The following is a 19,455-nucleotide window of genomic DNA, read 5'->3' on the forward strand; positions in this document are numbered from 1 at the left end:
CCGTTACAGGCACCAAGATCTTTTCAGCTCACTTATTATTCCCTGCGTTTACCTTTCGGTTGAGAATCTTCAATACTCATTAGGTCTTTAGCATCGTTTTCGACACAAGGATATCGCCGACCAAACACCAAAAAAATCAATTTGCACTTATTTTACTTTTTTCTCTTCTTCTCGATACCTACTATGAGAGAAGGTTCATGAAGAATTGTGGTCTCCTGACCCTTTCCGATCTTTTTGCTCTACTTTTAACTTAACTTTCAGCACCAATCTTATAATCATGGAAGTAACAGTTTTTCCAGGGGTAGGTAGGTACCAAGCATAATATTTTTCACATTTTTTTCACAGATTCGTAGAAATCTTACGGTTCCCTCAACATCTAACCCTACTGTTTTCTGATGAGTCATACAGGCATTTCTTTTTGGTTCTACACAACGAACGCCGACAAGCACATTTTCTTCAATAGCTTATTATCTACAGGTTTTAAGTTAACAACTTTATTTCGTTAATAATTTAGTTACGAGTAAAGGTGTATGTAATGTAAAATTGTAAAAAAAAAGTAAAATAAAAATTAATTCAATCGTTCTTATCGACGGACAAGACTTTCTTATCTTTGTTTCGCAAAGTAAACCTCTTTTTTTCTATAGATCTCCCTTCATTTGTTATATTACAAGCCGAGTAATAGTTTTATCGATTCAATCGACGAATAAACCGAACTTAACACAGCAAAGGTGCTTCTTGTTCTAAACTTTTTATTTTTGATTTAGATAAGCGTTAAAATTTTGGTTTTCTATAGAATATCTAAACTCTATTTACGGTTGCGTTGACAAAGCTCTGACTAAACTAGCAGAAAAAGGAAAAAAAAGAAGATTCCAGATCTTTGCTGAGAGTTTGGAAAAATTACTTTCATTAAAATTGGTTTCCTTTTGTATACCAATTTGTATTATAATTTCTAGAAAAAAAAATGGTTTCTTAATCTTAACCTACATTGATTTTTTCCACTGGATTTCTCAGAATCAACATCAATCACATTGAGAAATTCAAGTTGGGATAAAGGGTTCGGTTTCATTTAACTTGGTTGGCGTCTTTGCTTCTTCTGATTTGTATCATGTTCAATTTTCTGCTCAAATGTTACAGAGTGTATAATCAACGGTAACATCACCGTTTTCCGGATACTTCTTCTTCGCTCAACAGTAATCAAAACTCAAAGTGCATCTTGCGGATACGGAAACGGAATGATGAGATCGAATAGTTTTTTTTTCGTGTGTTTTATGAGGATGAGTTTTATAAAAAAAAAACTTATGAGAAAACGCTCGCCACATGTACACATAGTGAACAACAGTAAAAATTTGAAAGCCATAAAATTGACACACATACTAAATAAAGGATTTAATAAACAAACAATCTATATTTAGCGATCAGCATCATGGAATAGACTAATCAGAATCGATACCATGTTTCGGAACATTACGAAAATAAACTGGATGAATTAATGCAATAATGAAAATCGCGTTGAACAATCCCTGCTTCTACTAAGTTAGCTTACTTTTGTTTGACTAAATAACATCTAGAGGCGATTATGTGCAAGTGCAATGTACTGTTCGAGATTAGCGACACTATTTTATTCCTGTGTGACGATGATGGAAGTGTTTGTAACAGCACAGTCTCTTATAAGACGTTGAACCCATCGTGCAACATAATTTTGAAGAAAAAATTTGTTTTCAACTTATATCGTTCCGAATTTCCAAACACACTCATTTCCAATTTTAAGAGATTTTCGCACGTTTCGCTGAATTCCCACAGAGTATAAAAATTCGACGCAGTTGTTTCCAAGGGTTCACATCTTGCATTTAGTTGCTTTACCAAACCAACTGTGAAGTGCGGATCCACTCCAAACTGGCCAGCCGACGGATTGCGTGTGCGTGTGTAAGTGGTTTCTTTCTAGCGATTCTGGTATGTGTCTTGTGAACGTAACTTCTGATTCTATTGTGTACACGGTTTTTATTTATTGCAAACTAGGCGGATGTATATGAATGTTAAACAACAGAATCTTTTCGAATCCTAAAATGTGTAAAAGAAAAAACAAATACGCATGAGTTCAACAACAGCAATGTGACAAGCAATTTTTTTTTGGTTTTATATTTTGAGAAAGTAAATTTTGGACGGAACAGACTAAAGCTTACAAAACGGATGTCTTTTTTCTGGACTAAAAATTTAATGAAAAAAAATAACAGGGCATTTTTTAAAAAAAATTATGGTACAAAAATCGGGTATGAAAATGTTAATAGATAATAAAAAAGTAAAAAAAGGAGCAATAATTATAAACGAGTAAAGCGTGCTATGAGAAACATAGGGAAAATAATATTTACCACATGTAGTTTTCGGTTTGAGGAGCTCGCATCACACCAACACCTCCACCCAATCGACGGTAGTTCATGCAACCGCATAAACGCCACTGGTTCGTTTCCGGATCGTACACTTCGATCGTTTTTAAGTAGGCAGTTCCGTCAAAGCCGCCGACGGCATACAGCTGTCCATTAACTACGGCCAGGCCGACCTAAAAAAATGAAATTGCATATACACCATTGCACCATTGTGCTTGCTATCAATAACTTTGAACTTACCCCACTTCGTCGAGACGTCATGGCTACAATTGGACTCCAGGAGTTAGTATGTGGGTTGTACCTTTCGGCCGAGGACAGCTCCATACAATCGTCTCGACCTCCAACGGCATAGATGAAATTGTTAAATACCGCACATCCCAAGTGCTTTCGTCGGGTGGACATCGGACTAACGGCGCACCACTTGTTTTGACGAGGATCATACCGTTCAACCGTATTTAGCGGGCACTGACCATCCGATCCCCCGATGGCGTAGAGGTAGCCACCGAGAACGGCAACAGCAACGCCCAAGCGACGAGTTGTCATTGGGGCCACTTTAGACCATTTGTTCTCTTTGGGGTCGTAACGTTCAACGTGATTCAAACATTGCACTCCATCTTGACCACCAACTGCATACAGGAAGCCATCAAGTACCGCAACTCCGACACTGGTGCGGCAACTCGTCGTCGGAGCAACATCACAGCTCCATTGATTCGTCTGCGGATCATATCGTTCGATACTATTCAGATAACTTTGACCATCGTGGCCACCAACCGCATACAGCAAATCATTCAAAACGGCTACTCCGACACCACATCGTCGCTTGCTCATCGGAGCAACCATCTTCCAATCGGCCGTTTCTGGATCAAAGCGTTCTACTGAAGCAATAGCATCACCCGAGCACCATCCTCCGACAGCAAACAAAACCTCGCCACGACGTGTAGGTTTTCTTGGCCGAGTTCGGGGGCCCTGCATTAGCGGACGCTCTTGCGGAAGCAATAAATAATTCTTAGCCTCATCGACCAAATCCCGACAGGCTTCATCGGAACGCACCAGCAAATCCGAACCAACTGTTCCTACTAGGAACTTTGGACTTAGCAGAGGCATCCGGACATGCTGCAGAACTTGAGCCAAATGCTGTCGGCGTTCGGCTACGTTATATTTCAACCAAGCCATCACTGCATTGAAGACTTGTTCCTCTGAACGCACGTTCAACTCATCGCTACAAATAATATCCACCAGCTGACCCACCGGAAGCAGCAGGAACTCTTCGCTCTCCATCACCTCTTGGAAGTTGTGTTGCGTAAATTTGTCGGCAATCCTAAGCAATTCCCGGCACGAATGTGTATCCGCAAACGCCCGAATACCCAAACAGTTGGTTGGATCCAGTTGACGTTTCAAAAACTCGCAGCAAATGTCCTGGATTTCGGCAAGTTGCAACAAACAGGCAGCCGGCAGAAGCGTTTGCACATTTGATTCCTCTACCACAATGTGTGAGGTGTAGCAAAAGTCAATTAACAGTTCCATCGCGTTCTCGTCGATGTCCCGAATGGTGACCTCGGTTTGTCGCGATTCCTCCAGCTCCCCGGTAAACATGGCCCGGAAGTAGGGACTGCAGGCCGACAGGATGACCCGATGGGCGAATATTTTACGGCCACTAACGTTGATCACCACATCGCACAGCTCCCGGTGCCGACGCAATACGTTCAGCTCCGTGAGCGTGACCCGGGGATGTTTTTCCGAAGTGTGAGAGAGTCTGGGGAAGGAAGAAGGAAATCATTAATGGAGGACTGCTAACTTTTTCAAAGGAATGCTATTCTATGAATATCATGTCATGATCAACTGAAGATTGACAACTCCTTATTTACTTTTTAAAGATCGTACAGATTAACTCAAGTTTTCCCATTGCAGTGGGACTCAAGTAGCTCACCCGACGTTTAGAGCTATTGTTTAATATTTTTGATATCACTCACAAGGCAAGCAGAACGATGAGGCAACGTGCCCGATTCGGAGGTGGTTTTTTAAGAATCTGTTCCTTTTCATCCTATCAAAGGATTTCCCGCAGATTCGTTGATCTCTGCACAGTGTTGGGTCTCTATAAAGTTACACTGTTCGTCCAGAGTCTCGTAGGATTCACTATTCACATGGCTCCGCTCCAGGTATAGGTAGCGTTGCTAGTTTATATAATTCGGCAAATTTCTCCGGACCGTAGCTTCTTTTGACTGGATCGATCAACTGTACACCAAACCTAGGATTGCCTTGGAATCCTTCGACAATGGAGCAACTGGAAGCCCTTGACCTGTCAGACGATATTGTTCTGCTCGCCTAAACACAACCGGATATGCAGAGCAAACTCGACAACCTCACCGAAAGCTCCAAGGCAGGTCTCAAAGTCAATGTCGGGAAGACCGGGTCGATGGAGAACAGCACAGGAAATCGTTCCAATTTCGTGGTAGCTGGACAACAGGCTGAGAAAGTGGAGTGCTTCCAGTATCTTGGTAGCCAGATTACGCCTGATGGTGGTACCAGGAAAGACATCGAAACCTGGATCAGAAAAGCCCCATTTGTGTTTGCGAGTCTCTGAAAAATTTGGAGCTCACGCCAGATCTCTCTACGAACTAAACGGGTACGAAACTTGATCCACATATGCGGCGACGACGCGAAAACAGCAAGTTTTTGTAAATCGCTGCTTGCGGAACATTATGCGTGCTTGGTGGTCTGGCAATTGTATCTCAAACGAAGAACTACATCGTCGGTGTCTTCAAAAGGCGCTAGAAATCGAGATTCGGGAATGTAAATGAAGATGGATTGGGCACACGCTGCGAAGAGATGAAAACGAGATTTGCAGAGATGCGCTTGACTGGAATCCGAATGGGAAACGAAGAAGAGGGGGCGTAGTATGAAATCCGCACAGTTGACGAAAACCTTGTCTGGCAGCGGGCTCCGGATCGCCAGCAGTGGAGATCTTTTATCTCAGCCCTATGCCTCGGTCCATCGCCGCAGCTTGTCAAATTTAGGTCTACCATACTGAAGAGGTATAAGAGATTTAGGGTCTTATTATAGCTGTAAATGTCCAGTAAACAATTTTCTGCCTTGGTCCACCGTATCTGTGCAGCTTTCGCCACCTTCGGGATACTAGATTCGCCGTAGAGTAGCGCGAACTCGTGATTCATTCTTCGTCTCCACATTCCCTTCTCCTAAACGCCGCCAGAGATGGTTCTTAAAACTCGTTACTCGAATACACCGCAGGTTCTGCTCGAGTAATATCTACGTCTCGTGTCCGTAAAGGACAACCGTTCTAAAAAAGGTCATGTACATGTTACACTTCGGGCGAGGGCTAAATTTTCTCAACCGCAGTTGCTTGTGAAGTCCATAGTGACTTCCGCTGATCATTCGCTTCCGGATCTCACGGCTGGTGTCATTTTCTGCGGCCACCAGTGAGCCGAGATCGACAAAGTCTTCGACTATCTCCAGCTCGTAACCGTCGACTGTGACCTTGTTATTATTACTGGACAAGCAGACTCGGTCGGTCTTGGATCAACAGGCCAGCATATAATTCGTCTTGCACTAGTGCAACACTCGGCATAAAAAAAAATACGGTATAAGATAGAACTTTTTGGTGCCTGGCAGCTTCTGGTGTAGATTGAACAGTTTCACACATATGTCTCCAACTACTCTTTTTCGAATATTTTTATTATACTCAAATAGGGATTTACTATATTCATGTCAGTTTAAGTCAGCTTTTGAATTATTGTAAAGTCTACTTGTTTTTTTTTCTTCAACTTTTCAAGTTGTCTGTTCCTCCAAGGAGGTAATTGTAATTGTAATTGTGCTTTATTGATTTAACGTCAGCCCATCGATATAAAATCATAGTTAGGGTCAAGGAAATAGGAGGTGGGAATTTAACCACATTACGACACATTTCAGATACCTTTTGGCACATGGGAGTGTGGTGATTGCGATTCCCATCTCCGCGATCATTCGCAGAACCACCCGCTCGACAGTGTATCATCGGCCGAAACACGCACTCCAAGTTTCCACGACTTTATTCTCCAAGTTTAGTTTAGAGACTGGTCGTTCTATGCTCAACATCCCAAACAAATACGAACGAACCTTGATAACACATCCACCATTCTCAATTCTCAAGTTTTTCTTTCACCAATACAAAAGCCAATTGAATAAGTTGTGCCCGCAGCCTGGGTTGCCAGGTGCCCAGATTTGTCTGTAAAACCAAGACTTTTGACCCTTCGTCCAGATATTGGTCAGACACAGATTTTGCCCAGATTTTTGCTGAGAGTGCCCAGATTTTACAGACTTTCAAAATTGACAGATAAAATCAATATTAATGTATCAGATTTGATATGTAAGTGGCAGATTTGACTAAAATCTGGCTTGTACTCTTTGGTATGACCAATCTATCATTAAACTTTTTTTTTTTTAAATAAGATCGGCATGGTACGTGGTAGGAAACAGTGTTTGTTATATAGTTATCAACTCGAAAATAACCCGAACATCATAGAACAAACACCCCCCCCCCCCCCCCGCTCACACGATTCACCAAGTTTAATTTCTTGTTTAGTACCAATTTTGTGATTTTCCGTATGCCCAGACACGCACAGACTTTTTTTAAAAATTGCCCAGATTTTTCATCCTAAACACCTGGCATCCCTGCCCGCAGCTCACAGCATATTTCAGATTCACACACATAGATGCCACACCTACCGATTTTTCGGTATTCATACCGATTTTTAAGCAAATTTTTATCCAAGAATCGGTATATACCGAATACCGATTTTTGGCAAAACATACCGATTTCATACCGATTTTTGAGATTTTGATACAAAATGTAAAATATATTTCAGTGTAAGCGAGACTACCGAAAATATTGGGTTTCTGTTCAATTGAAAACGACCTTATTATTTTATTTGGCGTTAGCTCAGTAAGAAACATTTGAAGCTTTTATGATAAGTGCACGTTTTTCAATATTTCAATTGAAACTCTCAAATTTTAAAGGAAAGAAATTTAGTTTTTGATAGTCGAAAGTTTAAAGATAAGTCTACAACACGAATAAAGTTTTAACTATCCGTTGGAATTTGGAGGTAATTTTTCCATTGAGAATGTTGGAAAATTGTCGTTTTCTATAAAATATTCTATGATATTTATAATTGCGCCAAGACAACCAGCAGAAATTACTCTAATGAGGTTGAGTATGTATGAGTTTTCAGAATTTTGAAAACATAAAAAAATGGTAAAGAACACTCTATAAGGATTACACCAACAAGGAATCATGTGTTAATCGATAACATGAAGAAATTTAATGATTGAGAATATTACAAAGAGGCTTCATGATTTTTTTTAATAGAGAATTCCACAAAAACTTTTCGATATGCGATTTTTTCAAAATTAGGGCCCACAGAGCCAAAAGAGTCCATGAGTTAATAATACGGGACGATTTTTCATGTTTCAAACTATATTTAGTGATTTCTTCAGATTTTTAGAAATTTATTTTCATCTTTATGTTCGGAAGAAAAATACAAATTATTTAAATACGTATGGAAAATTGCCAAACACAACAGGTTTGAAGCGTTTTTTCTCGAAATTTGCTTTTATGCTTCCATACACGTTTTTGGCATCAATGCAGTAATTATGGAAATCCAAAGTTTGTAAAAATTTTCTAAAAATTATAATAGAGAAGAGAAGAAAAAAACAGTATAAACCTTCTAAAAACTCTTAAAATCAAATAAAAATATATAAAAACAAAAAAAAACGAGCACACAAAATACTATAATATGATTTAATTCATCGACTTTTTTCGGCGGATTTTTGTTTGTAAGATTTTAAATATTGTAAATTTTGATAAAAAATCATTGTTTAAAATATAATTTGAGTGTCCACTGAAGAGGAGCGAAAGCTATAGTAGCTCGAAACGTCTGGACAACTGGTAAAAACGTTTTTGATTCAAAAATCCGCAAAAAAACGTCGATGAATTAAATCACATTAAAGCGCGGCGATACACAAAATTCCAAAGTACAGTCCCCCCACAATCATTAGTCACTTAACGTATCATTTCACCACAAAATGTTCGTTCATTCGGGTGTTAGTGGACCAAACATCAAGCTTTGCATGAATTTCAGTCACTAAATATTCCCTCTTTGATTTCAAACATGATTTTGTTTCCAATTTTGTTGAAAAATAAAATAATTTACCGAAACAATCAACGTTTTTCAAAACCACAATTATGGGTCAAAATTGAAGCTTGTAACAATTATTAGTCACATTGCCCACAATTATTAGTCACATAGAAGTCCATGGCAACACCCGAATATCAACATGAAACTCAACAGGTTTCTGGCAAACATTCAGGGGCATTCTTTGCTAGTATACGTTCAAGGGGCAATTGGGTTGAGCTATAGCAACCAAGAAATGTTTTGTTTTGCTTGCGAAAAGGTGACCCATGATTGTGTGGAACTTGGTGGATTCTGTAACAATTATGGGTCACTTTTATTTTGCTAAATATTATTGAATTTTCGCATTTCATTCGCTCAGTTTTATTTGGAAAATGTAAACTCTTTTTTTATGCTTATATGGGACCAATTCATTTGGTTGGAATCTTTGAAATACCCGCATAAGCGGCTTAACGGTTTAAGATGTCAACCTTATAACATTGGAATTTTATGCGATAGTTCCACAGCTTATAGTTTACCTTTGATAGAAAGTATTCAAACAGCAATTTTACTGTAATCAAACGCACGAATAATATTTTTAATGCATTTTGATGATATTGTCGATTAACTAAAAATAATTATATGATATAATTTCTTTTGGTTTAGTAGATATTAGCAGTTCTTATGTTCGGTGACTAATAATTGTGTGTGACCCATGATTGTGGGGGGACTGTACTAAAAGGCATTTATTAGAAAAAGTATTAAATAACAGACTTCAGAATCACTATCGAAAGTTTTTAATCGCCATAAAATACCGATTTTCATACCGATTTTTCGGATTTCCATACCGAAAAAAGATTTTTTTGGGTTCAAAAATACCGATTTAAATGTGGCATCACTGTTCACACATATATAGGTACCGCCAGCATACTAACACTACACGGAAAATAATAAAAAGGTAAAATTTACCGAGTTAGCAAAGGTGAACGCTCGTGAAAGCCAAAAAGGTAACTTCTACCTCTTCGAGGTGAAACTCACCTCACAGCGAGGTAAAATTTACTTGAATCGAGGTTGGAAAAAAGGTACAATTCACCGAGAAAAAAGGTGAATCCAAAAAAGGTAAATCTTACCTCGTAGCGAGGTGAAGTTCACCTGAATTGAGCTCAATAAAAAAGTATAATTCACCTAGAAAAAAAGGTAAATCCAAATAAGGTAAAACTTACCTCGTAGCGAGGTGAAATTGACCTGGATTGAGCTAAACAAAACTGTACAATAATTCATCTCGAACAAAAGTAACTATTTGCCGAATCCGTTAATTGAGGTTAAGCTGTTTTGCCGTTCAGAAGGGAAGTTATGTTTCGTGCCAATATGAGAAAATCGGAACAGAATGGTAAGTTATTTCTTAGATATCATTTAGTTGTGCTGGTTCTCGTCATAATACTATGCTTTTGTTTCAGATCGGCCCAGCTTCGAGGTATATTTCACTTCATCCTCCAGATATCTTTCCGGAAAAGCCGGATCTGATTGGATTGGTCGCCATTATGGGGCGGAGAAACGTGAAGCTGAATTGTCACGAGCCTGGCGAAAAAGGATTTACTTTATTTAAAGGATTTAAAGGATTTTTTTAAATACGGTGATATGTACATTACAAAAATAAATATAATGATAATTCAAATAAATATAAATATTTAAATGAATTTTGTTTCCATTTTTATTTAAGAAACCAATCAAACCAAATAGCATTTACTTTTTAAATCAGTGAATGGGAAAACGGTATTATTTACTATTTTGCTAGGTGAATGTGAAAATGGTAAAATTTACCTTTTTTCCAGGTGAATTGAAAAAAGGTAATATTTACCTTTTTGCTAGGTGAATAAAAAAAAGGTAAAATTTACCTCGAAAGAGGGGTGGAAAAAATTCACCTCGCAAAAAGGTAAATTTTACCTTTTTATTATTTTCCGTGTACTGCTATGTTTTGATTTTACCTACACTGACAAAATACTTCACACATTAGTGTGTGCAATTTCACACATTTTGGAAATAAGTAGACCAACACATTAAATGTGTGAAGGTACTGCTGCACATTTTTGTGGAACACCGCTTAAGAAACGAAATGTGAGCGTTTCACACATTATGCAAAAAGCGTTTAAAACGGGAAAATGTGTGAAATAATGAGGGCTTAGAAAGGAAAATGTGTAAAATCAAGAAATATGGAAAAAGGCCGATATTTCTATGAATGATTGAAACCGAATGAAATGCTGGTGATTTTTAAAGTGCTTTTATTTATTTAAATGAGGATTCTAAATATTTTTTTTTTGTGTTTTTGAAAACTCCTCTTAAGTTTCTGCCGAACAATTCCTCGCCAAATGGCACCGACAGCAAGCAGTTGGCTGAGTCCGAAATCTAGAATAAGGAACAAAATAATTCAATAGTATGATGTTTATAGATTTGAATAATGGCGGCAACTTACATTTCACTTGTAACGACGATCCAACCGTATAAACTCTTCGACGTATTATGGTTGACACCCAATTGATTGAGAAAACAACAAGTGTGATTTCACACACTTTCATCTTATAAAGACTGATCCGAATAATGTGTAAATTTCGAATCTGTATGGTGTGTAAAAATCACAAACCGTTTTGACAGCTCCATATATTTGCCGATAATGTGTGGAATAATTTGCGAAATGTGTGAAATGATTTATCAGTGTATAAATATTTTTTTTATTCCATGTACTCTGATTGTGTTCCACTGTGATACACGCTCAGAGGTCTAACTCGAATTCTATAGGTAACGATTGATTCATATTTTTCTATTCATTTTTGTGAGAATTCTTATTTCTATTTTTGAATATTCATAATTTTCAACTATTCTAACTCTATTCCACCACAGGGAGGATGTGCTGAGTTGTAAACAAAATAGAACAAATCATTCAAGGAAAGATGTGCCAGATACTTACCTCGCCGGAGACGGCGGTCGGTCCGATATCAGTACGTCGCCCATCCTGTTGGCCGCAAGGCGCAGCGGGGCAGAGGCCCAACCCCACACGGTATCTATCTGCAAAACGGAACAGATGCGGAAACGAACATTAAAATTATGTAATTTTTGGCCTAGAACAATAATTCAACAAAACACACACACGCACTCAAACAAACAGCAAAAAAGAATAATCACAGAGAACCTTGCCAGTTAAACAGAGTTCTAAATTTGGACAAATCACGTCCGGCCAAGGACAACAACTCGAGACAATTTCGTGTCATCCTACACATCGCATCTTTACGATTCAATCAAAATATAAACTGAACGTCTCTGGTGCGAAACATAAAAACGGAAAGTAACCATGAGCAGGCAATGTGAACGAAAAAAAAGGCCCGAAACAACATTGCATTATTTTACGCCTATTAGTCGTGGGGCGTAGTACCTTGGTTCTATCGAAGAATCAGGTTACAAAAAAAATTGAAAATTTCTTGATGAGCTCAACCATTAGCGAATACCAACAAAATAACCACTTACCTTTGTAACTTTTGTTTGGAACCTTCGCCGAGTGAAAAAGCGAAGAAACCTTTCTTAGGCGGCCAAGAACCTTCCTGCTCAGCGTGGACGGAACTTCCAACGCTGGTTCTGGCAACTTCCCGAAGCAGACAACAAACGAAACAATAAAACGGGAACTTTTGCGTGCTGAACTACTTAGCTTCTCCCTTTTGCTGTTCCTGACACTGAAAATCGAAAATACCCAAACTTGAGAACTGCCACCCGCCAAACCTAAGTTCAAGATTGAAAACTTAAGTTTGTGAAAAAATCACAGCTTGCCAATACGCCAAACTTGTCCTTCAAGCGGAGAACTGTTTTTTGGGGGGTTTTTGTTGTAAGCGCATCTTATTCTGTTACCTCCATCGTGGCAGATTTAGGTTTGGGGGGTAAGTTCAAAGCGAAGAACTGTTTTTTTTGGGGGATAACTTTTATTCCCGCTTCATTCGCAGAAAGTTTCGGATATACGATTATGTAGCTGGCTCTCTCAACAACTCTTCGGTGGTCGAGTGGTTAGCATCCTGAGATGGTAATCGCAGAGCCATTGCAGGTATGGGTGTGATTCCCGTACCTGCAGTATTTTTTTTTTATTTTGATTTCCATTTTATTGCGGTATCAGATTTTGGGGGATGAGTTCTCCTTTAAAAGCTTAACTTTGGGTTATGCCACCAATAGCCAAACCTGTAGGGAGGGAGTTTCATTCGGGTTGGCGGGGAAAGTTCTCAAGTTTGGGTATTTTTGAGGTTCAGTGGATGATGACGGTGATGATGTTGATATTGGTGATGATGATGAGGGCGAAAAATCTATTTTTTCGCTGTTTCCTAATTGAACACTGCCCAGAAAATTCCGTTCATTGCACTATTCGGGCCGCTTCCGACGGTTCCATTTTATCGCGAAGGGGTACCCGAAGTGGCCGCGCACCGAAACACGTGAAAATTGGACGGTTCCGGATCGGTTTTCGAATGGAAAAATCAAAATTTTCACCCTTCACCGCGCGACGACGTGAAAACTTTTACAACTCTTGCCCAATGATTGCTGTTCCTTTTTTATTTGGTTCCGATTTGAGCAGGGCCGAACTGAAGGCATTGTACCCACTGGTGGCTGAATAGACAAAATTTTAAATATTGACAAATAAAATTATGTTAACAAATTTGAATTATTAAATTTTTAGCTCGTAAAATATTTTCGAAATATCCTGCTATGATTAACTTTTCTTGTCCGTAAATGAAAAATTGACGTTACATGAGTTTGGCACACAAGCCATCAAAACTTAAACCCAACAACAACAACAACAAACCTAAGTTAATTTCAAACATTCTCAGAGAATTCAATCTCAAGCTCAGATTCAAATTACTTTTTGATGTAATCAGACTTTATAAAACTTACAGAGGTTTATTTTTTTTTAATTTTGAAAGGCTCCGTGTTGAACCATCGCAATGAGGAAAACTACAACAAACTTTATGTTCTTAGAATCGATCGAACTATGTTTTGAACCTGGGTCAAACTTCATTTTGAGTATACCAAAAAAGGAAAATGCATTCAATTAAGAAAGACAAAATACGAAAAAGGATGAAATAGGAATTTAAATCACCGCCCACCCAGAAGCTTTAACCGCCCATGGGTGCATCGAAAAGGTGGGCGGTCGAACGTATCAGATTAAATTTTAATGAAAATAAATTGAAGCAAAAATCAATTTGCTTGCACTGCTCAAACTAAAATTACCCACTGAGCTGTCATTTTTCCGCGTTTGTTGTGCACCTTTTTTCACATTCTCCCTCTTTCGCCGTTCCGAAAACGTCAGCGACTTTTCTGTGGTGGGGCGAAGTGAAAATTTTCCTTCATCATCGGCGGCGGTGTCTTTTCGCGTATAGAATTTCCGAGTTTCGCGAGTGTTTTTGCCGTAAATTTACCTTGTTCCTGTCCCTTTACATGAGCGAATTACCCTAGCAACTATGGAAGCCGTTCCCCGGATGTCGGTGGTCAGTTTCGATCTCAAGGAATCGGCCGAACCGACCAGTTTTGGTCCATTGAAACAGGTTTGTTTTTTTTCGATTGCTGCGGATAGACTGGAAATTTCTCAACCTTTGTAAATTTAATTAGCGGAATGATTCGAAGGTTTTTACTTGATGGAATTTGATTAATTCAATTGATTAAGTGAAAATGAATGTTTCTTAAACAAGAAATCAAAGTCTGGGTTTCAGTGTTGGAATAATTTCCGTCTTGTTTGTTGGGCAAAATTGATGATGAATCATCCCAGACTTTAACACCTAAAGCCACAATAAAAGAGTGACGTCACCAATGTCGATGATCTTTGCCTTATCAATCTGAAGTTTGTTTTTGTATCCGCACAGTATATCTCCGAGTACTACCATGAAGATCCGGACCTTTATTCGAAGGAGTGCTACCAGCTGGAGCAATTGCGAGGCCGAGCGAGTCGTCCCTCGCATGACGTTGAGGGAACCGCTTTGCTGAAACGGTACTATTGCCAGCTGCACTCTATACAGAACCGGTTTCTGCTGAACCAGATTCCCGAGAGTCAGCAAATATTGAGCTTCAGCTGGAAAGATCTTTATAGCGGATCGACCTTGTCTAAGAGCAGCATCAAGTATGAGATGGCCGTAATTCTGCATAACTTTGGGGCTCTCCACACCCAGCTTGGATCCGAAGAGCCTCGTTTGGAGCCCGAAAGTATGAAGAAGGCTTGTACCCATTTCCAGTGTGCCGCCTGGGCTTTTGGATACATCAAAGATAACTTTGGCCCTTTCCTTCAAGGAGATTTGTCCATGGAAATGCTTATTTTTAAGCAAGCACTTTGCTTCGCTCAAGCCCAAGAATGCATTATGGAGAAAAGCCTGTGCGATAACCGGAAGTCCGGTATCATTGCTAAAGTAACGGCTGCCATCATAACACACTACAATTCGGCTTTGGCAGCTTTGCTTACACAAACCGGAGAAGATGGTCGAATTCAGGACATCATCGGAAGCAAACGGTACAAACAGCTGCAGAAGTATGTCAAGTTCAAAATTTCCTACCTATCCTGTATTCTACTGCTCTACCAAGGACAACAATCGGAGGAACTCCAGAAAATGGGCGAACGAGTCGTTCTGTACCAAGCTGCCTTTGACAAGCTGGAGGAAGCTCGAAAGGAATCTAAAGGCTTAGCCTGCATTGAACAGATCAACGAAGCCCTCACATTCACCATGGACGTCGTCGAGGCAAAAAGGAAATCCGCTAAAAACGAAAACGAATTCATCTACCACGAGGAAGTTCCCGAACTGCACACCATCTCAGCCGTTCAAGGAGCGAATCTGGTCCAAGGAATCCCCTTTAGCGTAACCGATCCGGATGCCATCGGGGAGGACATTTTTCACCGTCTCGTACCTATGAAGGCACACGAAAGCAGTTCGGTTTACAGCGAAGAAAAGGCTAACCTTCTTCGCACTATCGGAACAAAAGTCGAAGACAAAGACACCGAACTTACCTCATTCATGTCCTCCCTCAATCTGGACTCGATCGACATTCAAAATCCGAACTCTTTAGTCACCGACAATCGCCTGCCGCAAGGGCTGGTCGATCGTTGCGCTGATCTGCACGCAAAACCGAACGCCATCCCGGATCTGGTTCAGTCCATGTCCAATCTGGCCGAAACTTGTACCGATGTCGAAATGGCCCTCAAAGAAATCAAGCATTTGCTGAAGCAGGACGAAATCCAGGAGGACGACTATCAACAGAAGATTGGGCAACGATCTAATGGTGGGGCTCACATAACCGAGCTTAGTCGGGAGTTTACCAAGTACCAGGAAGCCAATAACAAGGCTGGTGAGAGTAACGATACTTTGAGGAAAGCAATGGGATTGCATGTACACAATTTGAAGATTCTGGCACAGCCGCTGGCCGAAATAAGGGATCAAATTCCGGCCGGCGGGCAGCAGTTCGATGAAGCTACGTTGAAAGAGCTGCAGGGGATACTCGGAAAGGTGAGTTTTCAGTCATTTCGGTCATTTTAGGTTTTTATCATTAATTTTGTATTTTTCAAGATTTTTGTCATTTTTATCATTTTAATTAGTTTTGACAATTGACAGTTTTGTCAATTTTATCAATTTATCCAATTTAATCATTTTGCCCATTTTGATATTTTTAAACAAATTTTTGTAACTGGTGCATTATTTTAATTTTTTTGTCTTGTTTTTAAAATAAAAATTTGCCAATTTCATTTGTTTCCTTTTAAATAAGTGAACTGAACGTTGTTCTTTTTACTTTCAGGTCACCGAAATGCGAAATCAACGAGCCAAACTGTACCAAGATCTCCGAACCGCCGTAACCGAGGACGACATAACAACCCAGCTGATTGCGCTCGAATCCGGTTCCTCGGATAACAAAAAGCAGATGCAGGAACTGTTCAAGAAGGAACTGGGCAAGCACGACCAACTGGTTGCGCTGCTGGAGGCCAACTTGAAAGCGCAGGGTAACATTTTGAAAGCACTGACCGATATTTATGCACGTTGTGCCCCGGTTATCAAGTCGATTAATGAAAGCAAATCAAAGCGGGAGCAGTTTTTCTCCTCGCTGCAGGCTTCATACGATGTCTATGAAGACTTGTTGTCTAAGAGTGCTAAAGGATTAGAGTTTTACAAAAAGTTGCAGGGTAATGTGACCAAGTTGCTTTCGAGAGTTAAGGCAGCTTGTGACGTTCAGGATGAGGAACGCAATCAAAAGCTACGATCTAGCAATTTGAGCAAGAAGCAGCCGGATCCAATTAAGGAAATTCCTAAAGTTAGTGGTGGAGGAGGACCAAAGTTGAAGGATTATCTGAAGTCTGGGAACATAAGTTTGGGATCTATCAAAACGGTTGGTGTGGACAGTAGTTTGAGAGGAAGCTATGTGCCCCCAGTAAGGCCAGCCCCAGTAGGTTCTGAGAATACTGCTCCCGTTTCAAGTGCGGCTGGCACGGGAACTTACTATCAGGACTCTTATGCGGGCTACAATTACTATAATGCGGCAACGAGTGGCAATGTTCCGAGTGCAACAACGACAGATTATTCACAATACTATCAGCAGCAAATGATGGGATATGGACAGAATACAGCTGTTGTAACAACATTCCAATCCAGTGGTACAACTGCGACAACCACCCAAGTACAACCGAGTTCTACGGGTTATGTTAACCCGATTTATCAGAATCAGAATCCAGAGAGCTACTACAACCAATACACTGGGTCACAAGCGTCACCTGCAATTGCATCAACTTCCACTAAGGGAGGAACTTCAGTATCTTCTGGAGACCAGACTCAACAATGGAATAGTATGACTCAACAGTTTGGGTCCATGAATATTCAACAGCCAGCGAGCTATCAAAATCCCACAAGTACGACTGCAGCCTATGGTCAATATCCTAGCTATACTACCGATGCTAATAATTCAAGCCAGCAGTACGCTGCTCAGACTACAAATTATCCCGGCTACAACAGCTATGGCCAAACAAACGGTCAATATCAAACTCCAAACAATCAATACTATCAACAGCCTCAGGCTCAGCAATCTCATCAACCACAGCAGGTATCCCAACCTTCTCCTAACGTTCAACCTCCTATTCAAACAGTTTCTCAGGAAACTCCGAAACCCGTTTCTGAACCTAGCAACCCCTATCCTACTTATCCCGGTTATTCCTATAATCCTGCCACAGGTACCTATGAATATACCGGGAGCAACCTTCCCACCACAGCAGCAACAACAGTAAACTATTCCCAGCCGTCGTATGTAAGTCAATACAACACTCAACCTACGGCCACTTCAACTGTAGCTAGTACTCCTGACCCTGCCACCTATCAAAATCAAAATGCATTGAGCTATGGCTATGGTCAAGTTCAGGCTCCAATTTCATACCAAAGTCCTGTGGCCGCTGCAACATTAACAACAACTCAAACAACTGCAACTGTTCCATCGGCCAGTGTCTACGGAACTTCAACTGCTGGTTACGATTACACCCAACAGCAGCAAACAATCCAACAACCCAACATCACTCAACAGTACTACCAAGAAAATCAATCACAACCCTCGTACTACAACACTCCAGCAGGGTACGAAAATCAGAACCAAGCCACTTCATACCAACAACCTTCTATAGATCCCTCAGCTCAGACGCCCAATCAGTATTCTAACTACCCTACAAACTCCCAAGTGAACGCTTCAGTGCCTACTCAAGGATACAACTACACAGCATACGGTACCCCAAGCACAACTCAATATTCCCCTGCATACCCACAAACCTCAGAACAATCTCAACCACCAACCGCAACAGTCCCTCAACAACCTGTACCGGCAGCCACACCCCAAACAACACAACAACCCATCCCAGCGCCAACGAAAGCCTCATCAAACAGCAACCTGGATCTCCTATCGGGCATCGATTTCACTCCGATCCCACCGACGACGGTTCCGGTTCTGCAACCTCAGAGCTCGAAGACCAGCATTCGCGACGATGATCAAAACTCCATCATTAGTGAGGTACTCACCCCGACCAAAGTTCAATCCGCCTCAGAAGTGGTCCCACCGAATCTCGGCAACCCGACATCAGCAGCCATTATTCCAAACGACCAGCCCCAATCAGTAGCTCCATCGATCGATAGGAAACCGAGCTGCGACAACCTGTCGATCTGTTCCGACCTTAGCTCCCTGGATCAGAACTTCGACTGGGATAGTGCCTCGTTGCGAGCCACCGGCGTTCCACAAGCTGATCCCACAGTTGGATCGATTTTAACCGGGGCCTCGCTAAGTCAAAAACCTGGATCTGCAGTTGTGGAGAACATTCTCGTTCAACCGGTGAGTGACCCTTTTGAGGATCAGTCCACCCTCAAGTGGTTCCACAAGGAGGTCGAGCGGTTGGAGAAGTTCATCGATAGTATGAACATAAAAACGTTAAACGGAACCACCCCGCTCGATGGGAAGTGGAAAGAATTGCAGGATTTGCTGGTGAGCATTCTTGTATCTCGTTTAATCAACTATCGTGATTTTTAATAATTCTTAATTTCATTTCCAGGTCAAGGACGAATCCAAAAGACAGGTTAGTGTGGCTCGACTGTTTCCGGAAAAGAATCGTTCCATGGATTGTGTGCCATACGACCATGCCCGGGTGACGTTACCTACATCCACGGATAACTACATTAATGCGGTATTTGTGAAGGTAAGTAACTTTCATTTGAGAAAGCTTATCAGTTTTTCACATTTTTGTTGAACCTTTTTTTTTTAAAAGCAAAGTCATTTGAAGACTATTTTCTGTGAATTCTTTTTAATCCAATTAATACAGACGGTCAATCTTCATGCGTTTCATAATTGGTCGTTTTTTCCTTTTCTGTGTTTGTTTGTTTGTAAATTTAACAATTTTG

The 19,455-nt window shown here is 40.4% G+C and overlaps 2 protein-coding genes across 4 annotated transcripts; one reads left to right on the forward strand and one right to left on the reverse strand.

The window, feature by feature from the left end:
* Positions 1-450: 450 nt before the first annotated feature.
* LOC129749334 (kelch-like protein diablo) lies at positions 451-13,104 on the reverse strand. 3 transcript variants are annotated; one of them, XM_055744273.1, is made up of 6 exons: positions 12,434-13,104; positions 12,059-12,261; positions 11,505-11,602; positions 2,622-4,134; positions 2,367-2,554; positions 451-2,058 (listed from the first exon to the last, which is right to left on the reverse strand). In XM_055744273.1, the coding sequence occupies exons 3-6, from the start codon at positions 11,546-11,548 to the stop codon at positions 2,034-2,036; spliced, it is 1,770 nt and encodes a 589-aa protein (XP_055600248.1). In that variant the 5' UTR covers positions 11,549-11,602; positions 12,059-12,261; positions 12,434-13,104; the 3' UTR covers positions 451-2,033. The 3 variants fall into 3 exon arrangements, with proteins under 3 accessions (XP_055600248.1, XP_055600249.1, XP_055600250.1); XM_055744274.1 differs by having other exon boundaries at positions 13,058-13,089; XM_055744275.1 differs by having other exon boundaries at positions 451-1,212; positions 12,059-13,104.
* A 785-nt stretch (positions 13,105-13,889) lies between these two features.
* On the forward strand, positions 13,890-19,334 carry LOC129746980 (tyrosine-protein phosphatase non-receptor type 23-like). Its single transcript, XM_055740980.1, has 4 exons — positions 13,890-14,109; positions 14,425-16,050; positions 16,337-19,042; positions 19,110-19,334. The coding sequence occupies exons 1-4, from the start codon at positions 14,026-14,028 to the stop codon at positions 19,302-19,304; spliced, it is 4,611 nt and encodes a 1,536-aa protein (XP_055596955.1). The 5' UTR covers positions 13,890-14,025; the 3' UTR covers positions 19,305-19,334.
* Positions 19,335-19,455: the final 121 nt, after the last annotated feature.

This window comes from Uranotaenia lowii, chromosome 2 (assembly GCF_029784155.1).
Source record: "Uranotaenia lowii strain MFRU-FL chromosome 2, ASM2978415v1, whole genome shotgun sequence".
Classification (NCBI taxonomy): Eukaryota; Metazoa; Arthropoda; class Insecta; order Diptera; family Culicidae; genus Uranotaenia; species Uranotaenia lowii.

What these genes read in the sequence shown, in the direction of transcription:
- LOC129749334 (XM_055744273.1), bottom strand. Translation starts at nt 11,548, where the DNA reads ATGGGCGACGTACTGATATCGGACCGACCGCCGTCTCCGGCGAG. An exon ending in CGACCGCCGTCTCCGGCGAG is followed by an intron (nt 4,135 to 11,504) that starts GTAAGTATCTGG and finishes TTCCTTCCCCAG; the next exon opens with ACTCTCTCACACTTCGGAAA. An exon ending in CAAACCGAAAACTACATGTG is followed by an intron (nt 2,059 to 2,366) that starts GTAAATATTATT and finishes TACACATTTTAG; the next exon opens with GATTCGAAAAGATTCTGTTG.
- LOC129746980 (XM_055740980.1), top strand. Translation starts at nt 14,026, where the DNA reads ATGGAAGCCGTTCCCCGGATGTCGGTGGTCAGTTTCGATCTCAAGGAA. An exon ending in GTTTTGGTCCATTGAAACAG is followed by an intron (nt 14,110 to 14,424) that starts GTTTGTTTTTTT and finishes GTATCCGCACAG; the next exon opens with TATATCTCCGAGTACTACCA. An exon ending in TGCAGGGGATACTCGGAAAG is followed by an intron (nt 16,051 to 16,336) that starts GTGAGTTTTCAG and finishes TTTTACTTTCAG; the next exon opens with GTCACCGAAATGCGAAATCA.